Source organism: Typopeltis vanoorti, chromosome 4 (genome assembly GCF_054136105.1).
Source record: "Typopeltis vanoorti isolate ZY-2024b chromosome 4, IOZ_Tvanoo_1.0, whole genome shotgun sequence".
NCBI lineage: Eukaryota > Metazoa > Arthropoda > Arachnida > Uropygi > Thelyphonidae > Typopeltis > Typopeltis vanoorti.
In genome coordinates this window covers 119,832,693-119,858,781 of record NC_143552.1, presented here as the reverse complement: position 1 = coordinate 119,858,781, position 26,089 = coordinate 119,832,693, and the positions used below count along the sequence as shown (strand labels likewise).

General features: G+C 38.1%; 1 protein-coding gene across 1 annotated transcript in view; it reads left to right on the top strand.

Moving 5' to 3' along the window:
* LOC150107643 (zinc finger protein castor homolog 1-like) overlaps positions 1-26,089 on the top strand; it is a 252,159-nt gene that overhangs the window by 196,889 nt on the left and 29,181 nt on the right. The window contains exons 13-15 of the mRNA XM_090392151.1: positions 6,780-6,903; positions 7,138-7,323; positions 24,364-24,723. Of these exons, the coding sequence (XP_090248277.1) occupies positions 6,780-6,903; positions 7,138-7,323; positions 24,364-24,723 (670 nt within the window). The remainder of the gene's footprint in view (positions 1-6,779; positions 6,904-7,137; positions 7,324-24,363; positions 24,724-26,089) is intronic.

The following is a 26,089-nucleotide window of genomic DNA, read 5'->3' as shown; positions in this document are numbered from 1 at the left end:
CAGGGACCAGTACTGGTCCCTGTGTAGCTCACAATTTCAGGTAATCCTATTCCCTTCTTGTCTACACACACTTTCACTTCCCTTTCTCCCGCTTTGTTCCCTTGTCTACCCTGAATCTCTCTGTTTGTCTTGCACACGTGCTCTCCCATTCTCTACACTCATGTTACTCACTTCTCTGTTCATAAGCACCACTTCAATTCTCCTTCCTTACTCTTCCACTCTTTTACATTGTTTTTTACTTGCTTAGATTCATTCTCTGCACGCATTACTCTTCCTTCCAGCAGCATTCTCTCCAAATGACTCACTAAAACCATTCAAATGTACAGTTCAATTTGTCCTTCAAAGTGATTCCACACATTAACAAACTACACTCCTTTCTCTTAACACATTTCTGCTAACCCACCTCATCTCATCACTGTCATATGTAGGCAACACACTGACTACCTTTCCTATCACACTGTTATCTTTTATCCTTCTCAACAACCTCCTGATATTGAGTCTTACATTCTCTTTGTTCCCAGTCAAATCATTTGTTCCTACTACCAACTCTTGCTCACTTACTTCTCATATCCAACACCTCAACCACTCTATTATTTTTACCTTCGAGGTATGCATTTTCTCATTTACCACACCTCTAATAATCAAATCTCATACAGTGCCATTCGTGAGCCTTTTGTTGCTTTTTTTCATGCCAATGTCATTTGTTTCTGTCTTCTTCACTCTTCTGTTATATCTTATGGCTTTTGTGCATTCTTCGTCTTTGTGCTTATCTCTTATTCTTTATTTAGTTATTATCAGTTAATCTGTTTGCCGACAAATTTATATTAATTAATGACTGTGCCAGCCGGCAACTAATTCTGATACACTATCCAAGATTATTCAGAAAGAAAATACAGGGATCATGAAGTATGCAGTCGTGGTCCCGTTTCTTGAATTACTAGTGGATTCCCCTTTTATACATGGTTCGTAATTTTCCAAACGGTAATTCAATCCACAGAAAATATGACAAACTCATTTGATTTACACATAAAGAAATACGTTTATTTTACCACAAAACATAAAGATACATGTTAGTTAAACCTTTAATCAAAATAGAGTCTGGGTTCCCTCCCTTTTCTTAATTTAACACATTCCAAAATTTCTACACTGTAATCCCTTATTTTAACACAAATCCTTCACTTCTATATATAACTATCCTCAGACTCTGACAACTTATACTAAATTACCTATTTACTATCACACATGCAAATTACATATATATACAAGTCAATTCTATAACTCTGACATAGATTTCTTGAGGCAATGCTCTGTCTTATATCTTAGACTCAATCCTCCCCCAAAATTTTAGTTAGCATTCAATTAGGTTTTAACAGTATAACATTATTGTCCTTTAGACACAAACAGTTCGTAGCCTCGGTTTCCTACTCGGCTCAAGCCTAAGATTCCTTTTCCTTAGATATAGACAAAATGTCCAAAATGCAGACAGTTCTTGTAACACTTCACGGAAATGGGCTTTGTTCTTAAAGATCAGTTCTCCTTACTCCATGGTTACTCCGATATTAATATGAAAAGATTTCTGCTTACCGTTCTTGCTTTATCTGGATATTCGGATCTCCTTACTGTACTTTCTTTAATGGCGGCTTCACTATTCCTTTGTTCCACACGAAACGAAACACTCTTACACTGATTTAATACACTGACGTTAACTCATCAGTGGCCCTTTCTTCTTAGGAATCTAGACGCATTGCAAAAACAGAGGGTGAAAGAATTAATAATTGTGGCGGGTACGAATGAATTGAAAGGTGATAAATTTTTTATGAGAGAGGATTGAAAGTATTGTTAAAGGTAGCGAAAGAAAAGAGTGACAGAGTTAGAATGGTTAGTCTGTTGCCGCGGTATGACAGAGAGGAGTTTAGGAGGAGGGCCATAATTGCAAATGACATTATGCGTAGATTATGCAGACGGTGTGGTGTGGAATTCATGGACGTGTGGAAAGAGTTTGAAGGGCGAAAGGACTTATACAAGATGGATGGCCTGCATTTGAATGGACTTGGTGTGCGGAGACTGGAAAGAGTGTTGCTGAATGAAGTGAAAATGGATGTGCAAAACCAGGGAAACTAGAACTACCAAGGAGGGGGGGAATGGATATGCAGACATCAGTGAGACAGATGAGTGTAAGAATGTATATAATGTACCCGAGCCAGCACTAAGGACAAAAAATGGGAATGGGTCATTTAGAATAACGTATCAATATAGGGGTGGGACTAAAGGATCACTGCATTTCACGTATACTAATGCCAGGAGTATTAGGAACAAGAAGGAAGAATTTTTGGCCTTGATTGGCTCTTCCTGGCCACAGGTTATTGGCATTAGTGAAACATGGCTGACGGAAGAAGATATAGTTAGTGGGATAGAATGTGTAGGTTATAGTATGTTTAGGAGGGACAGAGAGAATAAAATGGGGGGAGGGGTATTATTGATGATAGCTGATGAACTGCAGCCAAGGAGAATTGAACTTGTATCGCAGGATAGTGAAAGGAGCTCATTTGAGGCTATTTGGTGTGAGATTGAGACTGGCAGAATAAAATATACAGTTGGGTGCTGCTATAGACCAGGTGATGGAATAGATGGTGGAGATAGTATGCATAGGGAAATTGATGAAATGAGTGGAAGGAGGGTAATTATTATGGGGGATTTCAACTATGGTAACATTGATTGGAAGGAGGAGAGGACACATGTGAGGAAGGAAAAGGATTTTATTCAATTATTAAGGGATAACTATCTGAGACAGCATGTAATTGAAAATACTAGGGGTGTGAGAGTGCTTGACCTGGTAATAGCATCTGAGAATTTGACTGTAATGAATATGACCATGTTGCCACCTATTGGTGAGAGTGATCATAAGGTCTTGACCTGGGAGGTGGCTAAAGGTGTAGAAATTTCGCTTAAGACAGGGTATATGTGGAATATCCGTGCTGGCAAGTATGACAAGCTTAGGAGATTGCTTGGATCAGTGCCATGGCATGTACAACTGCAAGGGCTGGACGTCGATAGAGCATGGGAAGTGGTCAAGGAGCATTTACAGGAGGTAATGGCTGATTGTATACCTAGGGTCCGAATAGTAAAACAAGTAGGGGTTAAATGGATGAATAACACCATTAAGCTTGAGCTGCAAAAAAAGAAACAACTGTGGAGGGAATTTAAAGAAAGGGGTGACCTGCAGGCACACGAACGGTATAAAGTGCAGGCCAGAAAGGTAACGAGTGTGGTAAAAAAAAGCAAAAGCAGATTATGAAAGGAAACTAGCTTTGCAAGCAAAAGAGAATCCAAAACAGTTCTTTCAATATGCTGCAAGTAAGAAAAAAACTGTACATGGTAAAATGATTTTAAGGAATGACGATGGTAAGGAGGTCACTGAATCAGTCGATATAGTGGAGTTACTGAGCGCGCACTTTGCAAAAGCATATCATCCAGGTGGTGACATTGAAAAAATGAAGGAACCATTAGTTTATACGGGAATAGTGATGAATGAAGTGGAGGTGACTAGTCTATTACAGAACCTTAATGTGAACACATCTGTGGGATTGGATGGTATACCGGCACGGGTCTTGCGTGAAGTGGCTAAAGAATTATCAGTGCCCTTCACCATGTTGTTTAATCTGAGTCTCAGGTCTGGCTTAGTCCCGAAGGTGTGGAAAGAGGAGAAAATAGTTTCACTGCATAAAGGAGGATCCAAGACTACGGTTGCAAATTACCGACCGATCAGCATATCAGGAGTCGTTGTCAAGGTCTTAGAGAAAGTAGTCAAGGGAAAAATACAGGAATGGATTGATGAAAATGAGATACTGTACAGGGAACAGCATGGCTTTGTGAAGGGTAGATCATGCTTCAGTAACTTGCTCAAGTTTTATAACAAGGTGATGGCTGAACTGGATAAGGGAAATGGGTTTACAGTGATACTGCTGGACCTGGCAAAGGCGTTTGACAGGATACCACATGGAATACTAATCCGTAAACTACAACATATGGGAATTGATATAGGGTTGGTGAGGTGGATAGGTGGTTGGTTGATGGAGAGATATCAAAGAGTAGTTTATTCAGGAGTAGAGTCCAAAAGACGGCCTGTGACTAGTGGTGTGCTGCAGGTTCTGTTCTTGGACCACTGCTGTTTAATCTGTTCATTAACGATATAGGGAAGGATCTAAGTGGAACAATTCATTTGTTCGCTGATGATGCAAAGTTGGGTAGGGCAATAGTGAATGCAGAAGATGTCAAAGTCTTGCAGGATGACTTAGATAGATTGGAGTTCTGGGCTAAGGAGAATGGATGTCAATTTAATGTGACAAAATGTAAGGTTATGCATTTTGGGGTGAAAAGATTAGCAGCGGTATACCACATTGGTGGAACTGTACTCCAAGAGATTGATGAGGCCAGGAAACTTGGGAGTGTTGGTGGATAGGGAGATGAAGTTTAGGGGGCACACTGCAAAAGTAGCTAAATCAGCTCATCAACTCACTTGGTTGTTGAAAAATACCTTGACGAGCAGAGACAAGCAAGTTATTGTACCTCTGTACCGAGCCTTGATAAGACCTCATCTCGACTACTGTGCCCAGATTTGGTCACCTCGGTTCCTTCTTGATGGGGAGGAGGTGGAGAGGATCCAGAGGTGAGTGACTAAGATGATAACAGGTCTATAGAATGAACCATATGAGAACAGGTTGAAGATTTGTGGGTTGCAGAAACTAGTTGATAGGTGGAGGAGGGGAGATATGATTGAGCATTCAAATTGCTAAAGGGATTCTATAGGATTAATTCAGAGGATATTTTTGAGATCAGGACTGGTGGTGGGAGAACTAGGGGACACCTATGGAAGCTGGGCAAGAGTGTGGTTAGCAGGGGTGTTAGAGCTGGGTTCTTTACTTTTAGAGTGGTAAATGAGTGGAATAAGCTGCCAGAGTCTGTTGTGGGTGCTATGACGGTGAACAAGTTCAAGACAAGGTATGATAGATACTGTGAGAATGTAATCGCATAGTTGGGTGGACATGATGTTTAGCGCCTCCCTCGATGAGTCTAAGGACTCCTGGAGTCACCCGAAATAATAATAATAATAATAATAATAATAATAGCTGCAGCTTTGTTCCACGTAGCACACATAGCAAGGGAAGACTCTCGCTACGCATGGCAGCAAGCTTTTCACAACTATACAGCCTTCCTCACAGGAAACCAGGTACCAACGAAACGAGAAGAAAAGAGAGCGATTCAAATCCCCGCCGAAACCTATATACTACAAAACAACGCCCTCACTCGGTGGTGTCGTCATATGTACAGCAGCTGCCGATTGGATACCGTGGCCACAAACTGCCTTTGACATGGCCTAAAACTATTATTAGCTTGTACACATCCTTTTAGAATTTATACATGATTTTCTACTTTAATAAATTTACAATCATTCTCTATTTAGTTTATTGGGCTACTCTAACATTGATTGGAATTTACAAATCTGAATGTATACATGTTCTTGGGTTATTAATGAGCACATTTTCTGTTTGGAGGCATAAGTTTGTCCTTATCCACTCCTTCTGAGGTAACCCTATGTTGGGTCGAAGAAAGGGGATGACTCATCACATTTTCCCGACACAACACTTCCATACATATCTACAATTCTCTTCATTTCACTCTGTATCTGCTTCATCTCTTGCCTCATCTTCACTAACTCAAATCTTTCATCAACTCAATTAGAAACTTTCAAATCTTATATCATTTTTACACTATCATTCACTCTCACTATCTTATTGTCAGTCACACAAGCTTTTTGTCTTCAACCCCACTCACTGTATCACCATTAACTGCACTCTGTTTTTTAACATCATTATTGCATCATTCAAACTCTTTTCCTTGCTATCACTTCCACACACTTACTGAACATTCCCACACTCTTCCTGACCAACTGTTTCAGTTATAATGCCATGTTCCCTACTTATATTTAAAGAAGCTTTGTGGTCCATCAGAAGATCGCACCTCCCACATATCTGTACGCACTACTTTCTCTGGTTCAACCTTTCCATATAAACATTCACAACATCTTCCCATGAATACATACTACATTCGTGCCACTGTAACATTTTTGAAAAATCCATGCCATTCACTTTGCTTGTCTTTCTGCCATATTGGGAACAAAAATAAAATAAAATAAAATGCAGAAACTGCCATATTGTTTCAGAGCACTAACAAGAAACAATGAATTTAAAGTAATTCTGCTTTAGAAATTTAACCAAATATCACATTCCACACTCAGATATCTCACACTAACACTCAGTTTGCAAATTAGACACTATCACCACACATTAAATATAATATTTACTTATCTTGTCACAGCCTACATGATGATCAGTGTGTAACACTTGCTGTCTAGCAGCCACTATTTAAATAGCAACAGCCCAAATATAGTTCTGTAGCACATTATTGATCACTTGCCTTGTCTTGCATTCTACTCCACCATATACTACTCTGTGATGTCTGTCTGCATCAGCCAGCTGCTTATTCATGTCACCAGCTTTGTATCCATTCCCATTTGCTCCACTTACACAATAGAGTTCCATGTAATATCCTGTCAAATGTATTAAATGTGTTAATCTAAATCATTTAATGTAATGAAATGAAAATAGTTCATCTTTTATATATAATGAAATAGGATCTTTTATATATGATGAAATGAAACTATATTCATTTTATTCTGTACATAAATATATGTTTTTAATATAATTTATCAATTTTTGCAGCATACATGAACAACAGAATCAAGTGACTGACACGTTTTACGTAACAGTGGAACCTAGTCATGAGCAAGGCTGTTCACAGGATTGTCCTTATTATAAAAAAGAGAAACATTATCACTGCAACTGGGTAGGCTTATTTGTTTTATATTATATTGTATAGCCTATGAAATTGAACAAATCTTTAATAAATAGTAATTTACTATAATCTGTTATTGACTATTAAAGACAAGTTCAGTGGATCATTTTCCAGGCTGATAATTTCTGTCTGTAATTTTTGTTTACCATCACATATTAAATTATTAATTAAGACTTTTTTTTGCATAAATGATATTAATGCTGTTAATTTTTATTCTTATTTCAGGAGGGATGCAGAGAAATTATCGGAAATGGTGATAATCCTTTCAGGAGATTAGATCATTATAAAATTCATGAATATTCCCGGAAGCTCAGTTTCACACAAGAATTAGCTACAATTTCTTTAGCTACTTCAGTGGATGGCATTTTCAAGAGAAAAAGAGGACGACCACCAAAAAACAGAGTAATTGAGGTAAGATTTATCATTAGCAAAAATAACTGTTCTAGATTTAGATTTTTAGGAGGGAAGAAACATTTTTTTAAAATTATGCTATGCTGAAAATCTGAAAAAAGTTTGCCTTTAAAGAGATGCAGAGTCAAGGCAGTAGTGAATTTAAAAAATAGGATTATATATTAAGTCAACTTTCACTGTAATGAATAGTTATAGCAAATTTACCATAACAGCAGCTAAATGAAATTCACTCCATCAAGTAATCCATATAACAGGTTATTCCTGTAGGTGGAAATATTAACTGACTATGGATGCACTAAATACTGAACTTGTCAGAACCAAAAGCATTATTTGTTATGGTTGTAGAAAATTTTCTGCCTTGGTTACAAAGTAAATTAAACTTGCTAAGAAATTATATTCTTGTTTAATCCTTTACCCAATGGAAACATACCAAGTCTGCATGTGAAATATCTATGTGACTAGACTACTTGTATATAGAGCTTGGCTCTGGGTCTGGCTCCCACTGATGTGACCTCAGGTTGAAACTGGTCTGGGAAGTGACTCTTCCCATAATGTGTAGCAATATGCATGTCCAAAAGGAAATGTGCTTTTCATTGTGGGATAGTGAGTGCAATTAATGTGAAGTTAACAGCCTCTATATGCAAGTTGACAAGTTATGAAGATACTTCACACACAAACTTTGTTTTCTTACACTTGGATAAAGGATTAAATAAGAATATAATTTCTTAGCAAATATAATTTATTTGTTATAATGAAAAGTGTTAGAGCTTTAAAATTACATTGTTATGTAATTTGATGGAGTTGTCTTGTTTGTTACAGGTGAATAAATTATTTTTTATGATATTTGCTATAGTTGATTAACCTTTCTAAAATGGTTACTTTTGCAGCAAATGACTACTTAAGTTGCTCTTTGGCCTATCACTCATGTATAGACCACACAAAATTATACTGCACACATACATGTTTATATTTTTCTGAATTAAATTACCAGATTTGTAAAATTAATGCCAGCAGTATTAGGAACAAGAAGGAAGAATTTTTGGCCTTGGTTGGCTCTTCCTGGCCACAGGTTATTGCCATTAGTGAAACATGGCTGACGGAAGAGGATATAGTTAGCGGGATAGAATGTGTAGGTTATAATGTGTTTAGGAGGGACAGAGAGAATAAAATGGGGAGGAGGGGTCTTATTGATGATAGCTGATGAACTGCAGCCAAGGAGAATTGAAGTTGTATTGCAGAATAGTGAAAAGAGCTCATTTGAGGCTATTTGGTGTGAGATTGTGACTAACAGAACAAAATATACAGTTGGGTGCTGCTATAGACCAGGTGATGGAATAGATGGTGGAAATAGTATGCATAAACAAATTGATGAAATGAGTGGAAGGAGGGTAATTAATATGGGATATTTCAACTATGGTAACGTTGATTGGAAGGAGGAGAGGACACATGTGAGAAAGTAACTGGATTTTATTCAATTATTAAGAAATAATTATCTGAGACAGCATGTAATAGAAAATACTAGGGGCTTGAGAGTGCTTGACCTGGTAATAGCATCTGAGAATTTGACTGTAATGAATATGACCATGTTGCCACCTATTGGTGAGAGTGATCATAAGATCTTGACCTGGGAGGTGGCTAAAGGTGTGGAAATGACAAGCTTAGGAGATTGCTTGGTTCGGTGCCATGGCATATAAAACTGCAAGGGTTGGATGTCGATAGAGCATGGAAGTGGTCAAATAGCATTTTAATTATTATTATTCTTGATACCTCCAAGGAGTCCGAAGACTCATCGCGGGAGGACATCTTCAACTGTCTCTACACCTTACCTCTACTACGAATCAACGCCATCTACCGCCCACCTCCAACACCACCACAACTAGTAATTTTTGTCTGTAAATTGCGTGTGTTCTGAAGGGCCGATTTGTATGTATGCGGGATGAAAAACCCGAGTTTCCGGGAGAAAAAACCCTGCTACCTCCGTATGAGATCGGCTAACTCACCATCGATTGAAATCGACCAGATAAAGATTCCTCCCAGGAGGTTATGGCTGATTATATACCTAGGGTCTGAATAGTAAAACAAGTAGGGGTTAAATGGATGAATAACACCATTAAGCTTGAGCTGCAAAAAAAGAAACAACTGTGGAGGGAATTTAAAGAGAAAGGTGACCTGCAGGTACACGAACAGTATAAAGCATAGGACAGAAGGGTAACGAGTGTAGTAAGAAAAGCAAAAGCGGATTATGAAAGGAAACTATGCAAGCTATGCAAGCTAAAGAGAATCCCAAACAGTTCTTTAAATATGCTGCAAGCAAAAAAAAAACTGTACATGGCAGAATGATTTTAAGGAATGTCGATGGTAAGGAGGTCACTGAATCAGTTGATATAGTGGAATTACTGAGTGAGCACTTTGCAAGAGTATATCATCCAGGTGGTGACATTGAAAGAATGAAGGAACCATTAGTTTATATGGAAATTGTGATGAATGAAGTGGAGGTGAATAGTTATAGTCTATTACAGAACCTTAATGTGAATACATATGTGGGATTGGATGGTTCACTGGCACAGGTCTTACATGAAGCGGCTAAAGAATTATCAGTGCCTTTGACCATGTTGTTTAATCTTAGTCTCGGGTCTGGTTTAGTCCCGAAGGTGTGGAAAGAAGAGAAAATAGTTCCACTGCATAAAGAAGATGTCATAATCTTGCAGGACTACTGTTGCAAATTACTGATCGATCAGCATATCATGAGTCATTGTCAAGGTCTTGGAGAAAGTAGTCGGGAAAAATACAGCAATGGATTTATGAAAATGAGATACTGTACGGGGGACAGCATAGCTTTGTGAAGGGTAGATCATGCCTCAGTAACTTGCTCAAGTTTTATAAGACAGTGACAGCTGAACTGGATAAGGTTAATGGGTTTACAGTGATACCACATGAAATTCTAATCCGTAAACTGCAACATGTGGGAATGGATATAGGGTTGGTGAGATGGATAGGTGGGTGGTTGAGAGATATCAGAGAGTAGTTTATTCAGGAGTAGAATCCAAAAGATGGTCTGTGACTAGTGGTGTGCCGCAGGGTTCTGTTCTTGGACCACTGCTGTTAAATTTGTTCATTAACGATATAGGGAAGGATCTAAGAGGAACAGTTCATTTGTTCGCTGATAATGCAAAGTTGGTTAGGGCAATAGTGAATGCAGAAGATGTCATAATCTTGCAGGATAATTTGGATAGATTGGAGTTCTGGGCTAAGGAGAATGGATGTCAATTTAATGTGACAAAATGTAAGGTTATGCAATTTGGGGTGAAAAAATTAGCAGCAGTATACCACATTGGTGGAACTGTACTCCAGGAGATTAATAAGGCCACGGACTTGGGAGTGTTGGTGGGTAGGGAATTGAAGTTTAGGGGACACATTGCAAAAGTGGCTAAATCAGCTCATCAAGTCACTTGGTTGCTGAAAAATACTTTGACGAGCAGAGACAAGCAAGTTATTGTTCCTCTATACCGAGCCTTGATAAGACCTCATCTCGACTACTGTGCCCAGATTTGGTCACCTAGGTTTCTTCTTGATGGTGAGGAGGTGGAGAGGATCCAGAGGCAAGTGACCAAGATGATAGCAGGTCTATGGAATGAACCTTATGAGAACAGGTTGAAGATTTGTGGGTTGCAGAAATTGGTTGATAGGTGGAAATGGGGAGATATGATTGAGACATTCAAATTGCTGAAGGGTTTCTATAGGATTAATTCAGAGGATATTTTTGAGATCAGAACTGGTGGTGGGAGAACTAGGGGACATCTATGGAGCTGGGCAAGAGTGTGGTTAGCAAGGGTGTTAGAGCTGGGTTCTTTACTTTTAGAGTGGTAAATGAGTGGAATAAACTGCCAGAGTCTGTTGTGGGTGCTATGACAGTGAATGAGTTCAAGGCAAGGTATGATATATACTGTGAGAATGTTGAATAGTTGTGTGAACATGATGTTTAGGACCTCCCTCAATGAGCCTAAGGACTTCCTGGAGTCACCCGCAATAATAATAATAATAAATAAATAATGCAAGAACATCAGTTAAAGAAAACTTCCAGACACCCCCTGCAGAAAAATGGGTAATTCTGTATTCACCAAAGTAAAAGAAAACAACATGTCACAGAAAGTATCCATCCATCTGTTCATTGGACATCAACAGCATGGTCATCACTCAGATACTCAGTGATGTACCACACCAGTCCTTACCATGTGGTCCTGTTGTATGCTTTTCTGGAGACTTCAACTTTCTGAAGATCAATCACTCCAAACACACCATCCGTCCATCCATCTCATTGATGATCTACCCCTTCCTCTTTTTTCAATAAATTTACCTTCTATTACTGTTCTGAGAAGTCCTCCTTCCATCCTGTCAATATCTTTAAGGAGCCTTAAAGTTCTACTGACCCTTTCTAGCACCCATCCATTTGTCTGCCTTTCAGTATATGATATCCTCAACAGCCTTCTGTAACACCACATCTCAAAAGCAGCTATCCTTTTCCTATCAGATTTCTTTTGGTTCTGAGTCTCATATCCATAAATCACAGTTGTAAAAACAGCTGCATCCAGAATTTGCAACTTTGTTCTTGTGGAAATAGACAGAAGTATCAGATGAAGTAATAAGCATTCCAGAGAAGGAGATTGACATTGGTCCATGCTTTTCAAATTAAATGACAAACAAACTAAAAGAAAGTGAGCCTCAACCTTTTGGAAGTCAAAGAGGCCTAGTCAAAATACAACACAAAGAACTGTTATAGATTCTGCTAAAATATTGATGCTGTCGAGTCAGAATAGTTTAGTTTATGTCTGTAGCAGGAGTGATGAGAACTGTACCTCACAGTATTTCAACAGTATTTCACTGTTAATTGTAAAGACAGAATTGGGAATGGCAAACTCATTGCAGAGTTGACATCCTTATGAGCAGTCAAACCCTATTCCAGTATCCAACTTAACACCACTGCAGAGGTGGTAGCTGTTTGACACTCTGTGGGATTAATTATTACCATATTATGGAACATCATATGGCAGCATATGGCATATACTTACCACTTGGGTTCTGAATTAACTTAGACCGATCTCCCCCCCCCCCCTTAATATCACTCCTGCACTAGAAGCCTAAAGGCCTGTAGCAAATAAACGCTGTGTGTAAGTTGGGGTCAAGAAGTAATTTATTTATTTTCTTCATAAAGAGTTGGAGGTTGTAGTAATTGTGAAATACTGAACAATGCCCTTGGAGATATCTGAAGAAGAGCACAGTGCACAAACTGACCATCTGTGAGACAATGGCTGAAGAGAATCTTTGAGAGAGGAGTAACTGCATCAAGAATTTTTAGAGAGGTATAAGGTGTACCATCCCAAATGTGAGAACAGTATTTCAAGGTTGGGTGGATTTGAGATTTATATAGTATGCAGTTGGATAGATCTTGAGCAAAAAAAAAAAGATGGCAAGTGATTTGGAAGCTGAAGATGCTGTAAAAGTGCCAGGAAAGGATTAGATAATTATTATTATAATTATGCCAGGAAAGGATAGGAGTAAGAGTCAGTCCAAGAAGGTAAGTGGAGAAAAACTAAGATTTTTTTTTTTGGAAAACATGCAAAACTATGTTTTGATAGCATTGGAGGTGACTTGGTTGTTGTCACTCTAATGAAGAATGATGTAGAGACCAGTGTTTAGAGACTTATTGTAAATGATCTTGAAACTTGAATTGTTGATCATTGCAGGGTTTGTCATGAGTTGCATAAGTGGAAAGTGAGAGTTGAGGTCAGTGAGAACAGGTCATTTATATGTATAAGAAAGAGGATGAGTGAAATAACAGAGCCCCGACAAACACTGTCATTAACAGAAAAAGAGAGAATACCTTTCACCATTACATGTGGAAATAACCTGAGGAAAAAATTATTATTATTATTATTACCCAAGACCCCATGGAGTCAAAAGCTCATCTAGGAGGTCCTTTATTATTATTACAAAGGGTAGAAGATAAACCATAAGATGGCAGTTTGCTGAGAAATCCTCAATGTGAGAACCTATCAAATACCCTGGAAATGTCAAGTACAACAGCACAGGCTTCTCTTAACTTTTCCATGGTATGTGTCCAGTGGTGGGTGATGCAGGCCAGGAGATCTAAATTCGTTTAAACATCTTTACATAATTTGTCTGTGGAAAAATTTTATTATTAGTTAAATTATTAAATTAGAATAAGAAAGGATCTATATAATTATTGTTTTTATTATTATTATTATTCAGGCCTCCGTGGAGTCAAAAGACTCGTCGTGGGAGGTCCTTCCTAAGAAACACAAAGTCTATCAAGACTCATCGAGGGGAGGTCCCCCCCCCCTAAGAAACACAAAGTCTATCATACCACTCCTTGAACTCATTGACCGTTCTCGCTCTCACCACTCCATCAGGCAATGCATTCCATGGTTCAACCACCCTCCATGCAAAGAAACCACTCCTCATCCTCTTACTCACAGTTTCCTTTCGTAACGTTATGTTGATAAAATTTTAAGCTATCTTGTCAGAACAATATTTCATTGTAAAAAGAATGAAGCAGCAGGCTTTATGGATTTGTTATCTGTAGAAAAGTGATGAAGCCATTAGGCCTAACCATATCTTTCAGTAAAAGCTACTGGTGACTTTTAAGCACAGAAACCTGTGCTTCTGTACTTGACATTTCCAGGGCATTTGATAGGTGGCGTTCACTGAGAGATGTGGCTAGGTTTAATGGGTAAACATTTAATTTAGCAGCAAGAAGAAGAAGAATCAAAATATACATACTCCTTACATTATTGGCACAGGAGAGGGCACTCGTGAGGCAACAGTAGCGGCGGGGTGTAAGACGTGCTCAGGATTCAGATAAGTTATTCTTGAAATAATTAATTGTATATGAGTGATTGTTTGAGTAAGAGCTGCTATAAAAGTTGTGCACTACTAATATTATTAGTGTGTGGGATATTTTGCTCAAACTTGATTACAAATTCGTTGTTTTTGGCCCTTAGAGTAGTAACTGGTAGAGGAAAGATGGCGATGGCTTTGTCAGTGCATGACTTATTATTATTATTACGGGCAACTCCAGGGAGTCCTTAGAGACTCATCAATGGAGGCCCTAAACATCATGTCCACACAACTATTCGACATTCTCACAGTATCTATCATACCTTGCCTTGAACTCATTCACTGTCATAGCACCCACAACAGACTCTGGCAGCTTATTCCACTCATTTACCACTCTAAAAGTAAAGAACCCAGCTCTAACACCCTTGCTAACCACACTCTTGCCCAGCTTCCATAGATGTCCCCCTAGTTCTCCCACCACCAGTCTTGATCTCAAAATTATCCTCTGAATTAATCCTATAGAAGCCCTTCAGCAATTTTAATGTCTCAATCATATCTCCCCTTTTCCACCTATCAACCAATTTCTGCAACCCAAAAAAAGGACTTTAACTTAGACTTCAGTCATTTCGTGGAGGTATGCTACATGTATTCTTTTGATTACATAGATGGTTGGTGGACATTTAGGGCTGATGGAAGGAAGGTATGTGCGAAGTGTGAGCTAAATGAGGATTTGATGAATGCTAATACGACAAAAAGTGTTAGTAGTGAGAATGTCGCGGGAAGAATGAGCGTTCGTTCGAAAGAGAACCATGGTGTGAAAGAAAGGTGAAAAATTGTTAAGAAAGCATTGAAAAAGAAAATGAGTGATTTGAAAACACCGTAATGGATGGTAAAAAGAACAAAAGCGAGGTGATTGTGGTGGAAAGAAACAAAATTGAGAGAACGAAAGAAACTGGAAATAGCATGATGAAAGGATCAAAAGTGGGAAAAATGGAAAGAATGAATGAAAGCAAAAGTTGGACGCATGGACCGAAACTACAGAAACTCAAAAGGATGAATGAGAGTGAAAGTGTGAAGCGGGAGTCGAGAGTTTGAAAATTAGAAAGATTGAATGATAGAGGGAATGTGACACGAGATTCGAAAGTTGAATTGGGTTGGATGAAGCAAGAGATGAAATGGATGCAGAGTGAAATTAAGAAAATTTGGGTGAAAACGATTACAACAAATCAAGTGGGTACGAAAGAGTTAATAAAAGATGAGCAAGTGGCATTGTATGGCGACGCCATTATTAAAGGTGTGCTGGATGAGAGGATGTACAAGGTATGTTTTCCATTTGGTAAAATTAAAATGAGTAGAGTGATTGAGGCATTGAATATGAGGAGGGAGCGAGCGAAGGAATTGATGGTTTTAATAGGTATATATGACTTGACAGAGGACAAAGAGCATGTCAGAATGGGTATCAGGATGCTGCTTAGACAGATAAAAGAGAATAGTGTGACAGGAAGGGTAATAAGCGTGTTGCCTAGGTGTGACTGTGGTGAGATGAGGCGGAGAGCAAGGATTATGAATGGTATGTTGTCTGAAATGTGTGAGAAGAGGGGAGTACAATTTGTTAATGTGTGGAATGAGAAGGTTGAAGGATGAAGTGAACTGTATGGGAGCGATGGACTGCATTTGAGTGGTTATGGTATGAGTCATTTGGAGAGACTGTTGCTGGAAGGTAGAAAAGTGAGGATAGAGAATGAATCAGATCAAGTGGGAAGTGATGTGGAAGAGCAGGAGAGTACGACAGGAGAGAGATTGAAGAGGTGGTTATGAATGAGGAAGTAAGTGGCATGAGTATGGAAAATGAGAGAATGGATGTGCAAGATGAACAGGGAAACGGGGGAGGCTCAGGGTGGACAGGGGGTATACAGCATGAGAAAGGTGGAAGCTCCAAGAGGATGTGACAGCATGTGTAGACAAGAAAGGAATGGGATGACCTGGGATCAAAAGGAAACAGTTGGAATTGAAGTTTGAAGAGGGTTCTAAAATGAATAAGCAGAAAGGGAAATGGCCCCAGTCGAGCATGGAGAGATCACACTGAATGAGTGTTATCAGTAGAACTAGCTGTAGATCCAGGAATGAGCTGTTGTGTTTATATTCAAATGCTAGAAGTGTAAGAAACAAGTCTGTTCACCCAAAAATTGTTGGAATAAGTGCGACATGGTTAGATGAGGACGATATCCTGACAGGAATACAGATGGAATGATATGATGTATTTCGTGAAGATAGAAGGGATAAAAAGGGACAGGGAGTGCTATTGATGATAGAGAAAGAGTTATGTCCATAAAAAGTAGAGATGCAAGAGGGAAATAGTGCCAGCTGTTTTGAGGCAGTATGGTGTGAGATAGAGTTAAATGTAATGAAATACTTGGTTGTATGTTGTTATAGACGGAAATGTGGATGGTAGTGACTATGAAATGTATAATCAAATTAGCCAAGCAAATAAGAAAAGAATGATCATTATGGGTGATTTTAATTATGGCAATATAGACTGGAATGATGAGATAGCAATTGGAAGTAAAGAAAATGAGTTTCTTGAGTTTTTGAGGGATAACTACCTCAGACAGTATGTAACAGAGGGCACATGAGGATTGAGGGTCTTGGATTTGGTCACCTCATCAGAGGATATAATTATAAATGAAGATTAATTATAATTAAATAATTATAATTAGTGACTATGAGGTGATAACCTGGGTGGTTGCCAGCAGTGTGAGGATCTCTGTTAGAAAAGGGTATATGTGGAACTGCAAAGGGGGTGATTATGAAGAGCTCAGGAGACAGCTTGCAGGTGTGGAGTTAGCTGGAAAAGAGATCAATGCAGCTTGGGGCTTGGGAGATTTTCAAAAACTATATAGTAGATACAATGTCTAAATGTATTCCAAGGGTGAGAAGGTTAAATAAGGTAGGTGTGAAATGGATGAATAAAGAGATTAAGCATGCGATACAGAGAAAAAGGGCATTATGGAGGCAGCATAAGAGAAGTGGAAATAACCAATTCCATGAGGACTACAAAGACCAGACAGGGCGGGTGACTTGGTCGGTGAGAGTAGCTAAAGAGAAGTATGAACAGCAGTTAGCTAATGAAGCCAAAAAGAATCCTAAGGAGTTCTTTCGATATGTAGCCAGCAAAAGAAAGAATGATTATGGAAGGATGACATTGATTGAAGAAAATAGCATGAAAACAGTCGTTGCAGAAGGTGTGCTACACATACTTAATGAGCAGTTCATAAAGGTCTTTCAATCTTGTGAATGTGACTTCATGGAGAGATCGAGAGCAGTTGATGATGGGGAAGAGAGACTGACTGTAGGTGAGAAAAGGTGTATGGGGAGTTAAGCAAACTAGATGTAAATAAGGCTGTGGGACTCGATAATATATTACCGCATATTCTGAAGGAAAATTGCCGGCCTGGTTGGCCATTAGCATATCTGCTCTCCAGCCAAAAGGCTGCGGGTTCGAATCCTGCTGTTGGCATGGATGTTTGTGATTGTCCATGAAAATAATAGTGATGGTGGTGGACAGCAGATGGTGTTAGTGTAGATGATGAGGTTGAGTGATGGAGATGGAGAGTTGTAGAGTAGGTGTCCTTCCTCGATGCGTCTTTGGACTCCCTGGAGGTGTCTAGTAATAATAATAATGTGCCAGAGAGTTAACGCCGGCCTTGACATATTTTTTTAATACGGGTCTTTCACTGGGTCAAGTTTCTAGGGAGTGGAAGGAGGGCAAGATTGTGCCACTTCATAAAGAAGGTGATAAAACTCAAGCATCAAACTATAGCCCTATCTGTGTGTCAGGTGTTGTAGTTAAGTTGTTGGAGAAGCTTGTGAGAACTAGGATTCAGAATTGGGTTGACAACAATGGTATTATCTTTGATGGACAGCATGGATTTGCTAAAGAGAGGTCATGTTTTAGTAATCTACTTACTTATTACAATAAGGTGACTGCTTCCATGAACAGAGGATAAGGATACACAGTAATATACTTAGATTTTGCAAAGGCTTTTGATAGATTACCGCATGATAAGTTGATAGTCAAACTGGAGTGGATATTAGATTGGTGCATTGGATTGGAGACTGGCTATCTGATAGGTATCAACAAGTTGTGTATGGGGGAGCGATATCCAGGAAAAGGAAAGTTACCAGTGGTGTGCCTCAGGGGTCTGTTTTAGGGCCATTGCTATTTAACTTGTATATTAATGATATTGGTGAAGATTTGGATGGAGATATTCAGTTGTTTGCAGACGATGCAAAGTTGGGACGAACCATGAAGAGTAGAGAAGATGTTGTGGCCTTACAAGAAGACTTGAATAAATTGAGTGATTGGGCACAGGAATGGGGATGTGCATTCAATGTTGCAAAATGTAAGGTTTTAAAATTTGGAAAACAAAGATGGGATGCAGAATTTATGCTTGGTGAGGATATATTGTCAGAGGTAGACGAAATAAGAGATCTTGGGGTGATAGTGGATAAGGATCTGAAATTCAATGTATACATAGCCAAAATTGTGAAGACAACACAAAGGTTTCTGGGAATGATGTGCAGGACACTGACTTGCAGAAGTAGGGAGATTCTTGTTCCATTGTATTAGGCTTTGATTAAGCCACACATGGACTATTGTGCCCAGATTTGGTCACCTAGTTTCAGAAGGATGAAGAGATGTTGGAGAGGGTCCAGAGGCGACTGACTAAGGTAGTTTCTAACCTTTGGAATGTCGAGTATGAGGAAAGATAGAGAAGATGAAACTTGCAGAGTCAGGAGGAGGGGAGATATGATAGCCACCTACAATTTATTAATTGGTTGTTATAGGATCAATGCTGGAGAGGTTCTACAGAAAATAGTGGGAGATCAGGGGAGAACCAGAGGTCATCCCTGGAAGCTCTGTAAGCAGGGTGTGAGTAGGGAAGTGAGAAGCAAGTTTTTTTCATGCAGAGTTGTGAATGATTGGAATGCCTTGCCTGAGAGTGGTGTCTGCAGAGAATTTGAGTGTGTTTAAATCACAGTATGATGAGCTGTGTGTTTGATAAACGGACCTTCTAGATGAGTCTTTGACTCCATGGGGATCTTGGGTAATAATAATAATAATAATAATCTACATCTGGATTATTGTGCGAAGGTCTGGTTATCAGCATGGTGGAATATCAGCCCTTTGCTAAAGGAATGTTCAGCTGAATTGACTAGGCCTTTCACACATTTGTATCGCTTGAGTCTCAGCTCTGGAATTATACCACAGGAATGGAAGGAATGAATGCATGATGATTCCATTGCACCAGGGTAATGCAAAAACAGACATGTCTAATTACTAGCCTATCAGTATCTCTGGGTGGTAGTGAAAATTTTAGAGAAGTTGGTAAGAACATGCATACAGAAATGGGTAGACAAACAAGCTATATTCTGCAAGGAGCAGCATGGGTTTACTAAAGGAAGGTCATGTTTTAGCAATTTGCTCATTTTAATAACAATGTCATCAATGCCCTGTTGGATAAAAGGAATGGATACACTATGATAATGTTCGATTTTTCTAAGGCATTTGATAGCATACCACACAAAAGGCTGCTGCATAAACCGTAGAACATGGGATTGGAATATAAACTTTTGACTTGAATCAGGGGATGATTCACAGACAGATATCTATCAAAACGTGGTATACAGTGGGTGTGAATATGCTAGATTTAAGGTGACCAGTGGTGTACCTCAGGGTTCAGTCCTTGGACCATTATTGTTCAATCTATATATTAATGAGATCAGGCAGGATCTAACAGAAGATGTGCAATTGTTTGCCGATGATGCAAAGATAGGCAGGACAATCAGGGATGCTACTGATATTCAGCACTTATAAATTCAAGTGTAAGCACACTTTCTTTGCTTACACTTGGATAAAGGATTAAATCAAGAATATAATAAGAACAAAAATATAATTTCTTGGCATCTTTAATTTATAAAGATAGCTTACAATTTTATCAACATAACAATACTTATATACATCCTTTCTTATTCTGATTTAATAATAAAATGTTTCCACAAACAAATCATGTAAAGATGTTTAAATGAATTTAGATCTCCTGGTTTGCATTACCCATCACTGGACACATGCCATGAAAAGGTTTGGAGGTTTGAGAAACCTGTGCTTCTGTACTTGACATTTCCAGGGCATTTGATAGGTGGCTTTTACTGAGAGATGTGGTTAGGCTTAATGGCTAAACATTTCATTTAGTAGCAAGAAGAAGAATCAAAATCTACATACTCCTCACATTATTGACACAGTAATCTACATCTGGATTACTGTGCTAAGATCTGGTTATCTGGATTTCTTGGAGATGAGGTTGTAGAGAGGATCCAGAGGTTAGTAACTAAAATAATTAGTTGTCTGTCATCATCATCATCATCAAATTCCTGACATGTACCCTCAAGGAGTGTACAGGATATGATAGTACTACATGAAAAATTTACATCATTACTATCTACAATTTTCCTCCAAATCAGTCTGTTACATGTCAAGACTCCAATATTATCATTATCAGTATCAATCCACCTATATCTTGGTCTTCCTCTGGAACGTTTTCCTGCCAACCTGACAGAGAACACTTGTTTTGCTATTCTTTCCTCGCCCATTCTGTTTAAGTGACCATACCACCAGAGATTAGCTCAAGTTCTTTCCTAATATCCTCGTTTTAATATGATATTGCCATTGATGCCATCTGTTCCTGTCTCTAATCTTTCTCAGGACTCTCATATCTGCAGTCTCTAGTCTTTGGTCAAGTGTTTTTCTTCTGACCCAGCTCTCAGATCCATAAGTTAAAACTGGTTTGAACACTGTCTTGTATACAGCTAATTTAGTGTTCTGACTAATTTCTGTCTTATTCCATATAAATGTATTCAGTTGACTTCCTACCATACCAGCTTTGTTGATTCTGTTGTCTATTTCCATATTTAATTTACCATCTTTGGGGCCTCTTCGATGAGTCTAATGACTCCCTGGAGTTGCCCGTAATAATAGTAATAATAGTAATAATCTTCACTAAAAATCGTGCCTAAGTAGCTGAAATGTTTTACTTGTTCCACAGGTTCCCCATTCACAACACAATTGACATTTTCAACAATTCTACCAATTTTCATTGTCTTTGTCTTTTTAATGCTGACCTTCATACCATATCTATTACAACAGCTATGCAATTTAGTCAGGGACTCTTGCAAACTTGTAGCAGATTTATTTAGAAGTATAACATCGTCCGCATAAAGCAAAGAGCTGACATTAACATCTCCAATTCCGATATCATTTTTAATACCACTTTCCTTCATAATATGATCCATATAGATAATGAATAAGAGAGGGGGATAATGTACATCCTTGCATTTACCATCTTCCTGTACTTTCTTCAATTTTAACTGCTGACTTACAACTTAAATGAAGACTAAGTATTGCTTGATATAATGCCCCATTGACACCATATAACTGTAGCGTATTGAATAGCTTCTCTCTTGGCATCTTGTCATATGCCTTTTCCAAATCGACAAAACTTAAATACAGATCTTTGTTATATTCCCATGCTTTCTCGACTATTTGTCATAAAGTGAAGATCTGATCCTGACAGCCTCTATTTGGCCTGAATCCAGCTTGCTCTTCACCAAGCTTTTCTTCCACAATTCTTCTCAACCGTTTCTCAAGTATGCTTGCATAGATCTTGCCAGGAACACTCAGTAGGGAAATACCTCTGTAATTCTCACATTCAGTTTTATTTCCCTTTTTATATATGGGTACTATTAGGGCTCTACTCCAATCATCGTGAATTCGTCCTTCTGTCCAGGCTTTCTGAACTATGCAGTGCAGCCACTGTAAGACTTTTATACCACCATATTTCAGCATTTCTGGTCGAATACATCTACTCCTGCTGCCTTTCCACATTTCAAGCCTTTGATGGCTTTTTCTACTTCAAGTATGGATATGTATTCCTGACTGTATGCCTGTTGAGTGTTTTTTACCGCCATGCTATCACTGCTTGTTTCATTTAGCAATTTTTCGAAGTAATTACTCCATACTTCAAGGATATCTTTTTCTCCTGTTTTCATGTAACCTTTATCAGCTCTAACTCCTTTTACAGCACTCTTTCCTCCATTTCTAAGCTTCTTCAACAACCTCCAGAATATCTTACCACCTTCTTGATATTTATTTTCTATGTTCTTGCCAAAGTCCTCCCATGACTTTTGTTTAGCCATTTTTACACAGTGTTTAGCATTCTTGCATTTGTCTCTATATTCTCTAAGAGCACAAGCTGACTTATTTGCCAGGAACTTTTGATATGCTTATTATTACACCATTGTTCTCATTGGCCTACCTTTGTGATATTACCTGTTCTCTACAATATAACATCTTTTTTCTGGTACTTTTCATATAAAGCAACTGTAGCCAAAAACATTACTGTGCAGAGCTCCATATTGATAAAAGCTTTGTTTATCATATTTTCTTAAGTCAAAAGGAGCTACACGAACCATTCAGAAATACTACAAAGTACTAGAGTTAAATTTAGAAGCAGTAGTGAACATTTTGGAAGCCTCTGCTAACTTTACCATAAATTGACCAGTTATGCACTACTATGCTCATTCACTAACTGTGCAAGTCCAAAATACTTGGTTGCTTTTTTAATACACATTATAATTAGCATCCTTTCTTTCTCTTTTTATTCACACCTTCTCTCAACAAAATTCAAATCCAGTATATTTCTTTTTATCTGTAATAGCAATGCAAATGATATATATTAATAAAACAGAAATTTATGTGTATAATTTTGTTATTGACCATAATTTGATATATGTATATATACATAACCTTCCTTTGGGTCTTACATAAAATATCTGATTCTACTGCATAGCTTCTAAGTGCAATCCATATTTATATATGGATTGCATGGAAGGCTTTATAATGTATATAAGGTATATACATAACCTCTTTATAAGGCTTTGATAAGACCATACCTGGATTATTGTGTGCAGATTTGTTCTCCAGGTTCCAAGGGAATAAAGAAGCTGTGGGAAGGGTACAAAAAGATTTATTATTATTATTTGACACCTCCAGGGAGTCCAAGACTCATCGAGGGAGGGCACCTACTCTACAACTCTCTGTCTCTACCACTCAACCTGATCCACCCATCATCCTCCACAAACTGCATCATCTACACTAATGCCATCTACTGCCAACCACTACCATTAAAATTTTCACAGACAATCAAAAACATCCATATCCATGGTGGGATTCGAACTCGCAGCCTTTTGGCTGGAGAGTAGATAAGCTAATCACTTGGCCAACAAGGCCTGCAGGTTTACAAAGATTATATCTGGATTATGGGATTTAGATTATGAGGACAGACTGTATGTATGTGAATCACAAACTCTGGCTAACAGGAAAAATTGGGCTGGGGGGGGGTGATATGATAGAGGTCTATAAACTTCTGAATAGGTGTTATAGGATATTGTCTGATGCAATTTTTTGTTATATGGAAGGTGGGGAGAGAACATGGGGACATCCATGGAAATTAAGTTTTTTGTTCACAGTCATGAAAGGGGTAAGAGCCAGGTTTTTCTCTCACAGAGCAGTGAGTGAGTGGAATAGTTTGCCTTTAGGGGGTAGTGAGTGCATCTAGTATGAATGAATTTAAGGGAAGGTATGACAGCTGGTTTGGGTGATTGATAGCTCCCCCCCCTCCCCTTCAATGAGTCCTTTACTCCCTGAAGATCTCAGATAATAATAATAATAATAACTTCCCTTTGGGTCTTACATAGAATAAACTGATTCTGTTGCATAATCTCGTCTAGTGTGTGTGTGTGCATGTGTGCGTGCGTGTGTGTGGATGGATTGGACTATCCCCCCCCCCACTTTTTTTTTCATAGTACATTGACAAGCATTGTGAGTGGAATATGAAACTAACTACCAGCTGATTATAAAATAAGAGTAATAATAATAATAATGATATTTTCAAATTCATATATATTGATATGCAACAGTTTTTTTTTTGTGTTTATTGAATTTTTTCTGATTAAGTACTAAATGATCAGTGATTTATGAAAAAATATAAACTTATAAGTGAGTTTATTTAGTGGATACTAATTATTACAGCCCAGTTTGGGCTTAAATAATAATTTTTTTGTTTCCAGTTTTCTCTACCATCTGCTCCCTCTCATCTTCCACAAGCTATATATACCAGTTTTAAACTTCCCAAGCCTGGGACTATACCTCAGCCACACCCTCCATTTACAACAGCAAGCCCCATCAATTCTTCTCCAGTAGCATCAGCACAACCACTTGTTACCAAAAATTCTTTATCAATGTTAGCACCACCAATTTCACCAATTGCTATGGTTGCTCCAACCTCAACACCAGTTATCCCTCTTGAAAGTATGGGAAGTAGTGTGGCCTTACCCCTTGTTACCATGGCAACTATTGGAGCTGAACCAAAAGAAATAGAATCATCTGATTTGATCCATCCATCCACCCATATGACTCCAAAACTTGAGGTATGCAATTTTTTTTTATAATAATTTTTAATTTGGACATTTCTCATAAAAATTAAGTAACTCAATAAATTATACTGGACAAGAAATTATCTTCTTGTTTTAATACTTACCCATGTATACGTTTTTCACATGAAGTTTCTTCATGTTGAAGCTATCTATATAAAGGCTATCGACTTCAGCTGTATATCTCATAATATCTCATAATGCATAGCACACTTCCTTTCAGATGTGCATATTGCTATGCATTATGGAAAAAGTCACTACCTAGATTGCTTTCAATCTTTATTGAGGCTTTCATTTGTTCAAGGAAGCACATCATAAGCCTCATTGTTCTTAGTGTGTAATGGTAAACCTTTCAGTCATTAGCTCTTTGGCTTTTAAACTTGAGCCTCATTGCAAGAGTTTCTCAAATTTATCCAAACACAGAAAACTTAGGATCCTGAGATTACATACATGGAGTAAAGCACTAATAACACAAAATAGAAGAAAATTTGCAATTTTATTTGTGTTCTCTGTATAGCACAAGAGAATAGGCAATCAATACCCAGAGATGCTGAAACTGATCATCATCTAAAAGGCTTCTTTCCTGTATAATAGAAGCTTATGATAGAGATGAACATATACTTCTTGTAATACTTCTGTAGATGCATTGCAAGTCTTGGTTAGCTGCTCTTTTTTTCCAAACTTTCTATAGAAGAAATTGGATTTTTATTAATTAGAATATTTAGATTCTATGCTTTGTTCTAATGAGATTAAATTGAAGAAATAAAACTTAATCTAGTGTGAAAACAGAATTGTGAGGTACAGGCCACTTGTTGCCAAAAATAATAAGCTGAAAGACAGGAGTAGAAAAGAAAAAGGGCAAAAAAGCACTTTCCACACAAAAAATCTAGTCTGCACATCTCTTCTAGCCACACTCTTCCATAACTTACATTACATCAATTGGTGACAGTGATTATGCTGTCTTTTTTGGGCAGTATCTAATTGTGTTGATGCTCCAATTAGAACAGGTTACATGGTTAACTACAATACAAAGCTGGAAATTATGATCAACTTAGGAGAGTACTATCTTTGGTGCCATAGTATTGGTTACTGAATGGGAAAAAATGTCAGCAATGCATGAGAATCTTTGAAAAAGTGCTTATGAAGTGGTATCTGAATGTATCCCTGATATTCGAAGAATAAATAGGTTGGGAGCAAAATGGATGTGCAACCTTATTAAGCAAGAGATACACAAGAAGATGATGTGGAAAGAATAGTGTGAGAGTGAGAGGAGTTATGAAATATATAAAGTTTAGGCCAGAAAAGTAACAAGTATTGTGCAGAAAGCTAAATTGGAGTATAAAAAAAAAATTGGGCATGCAAG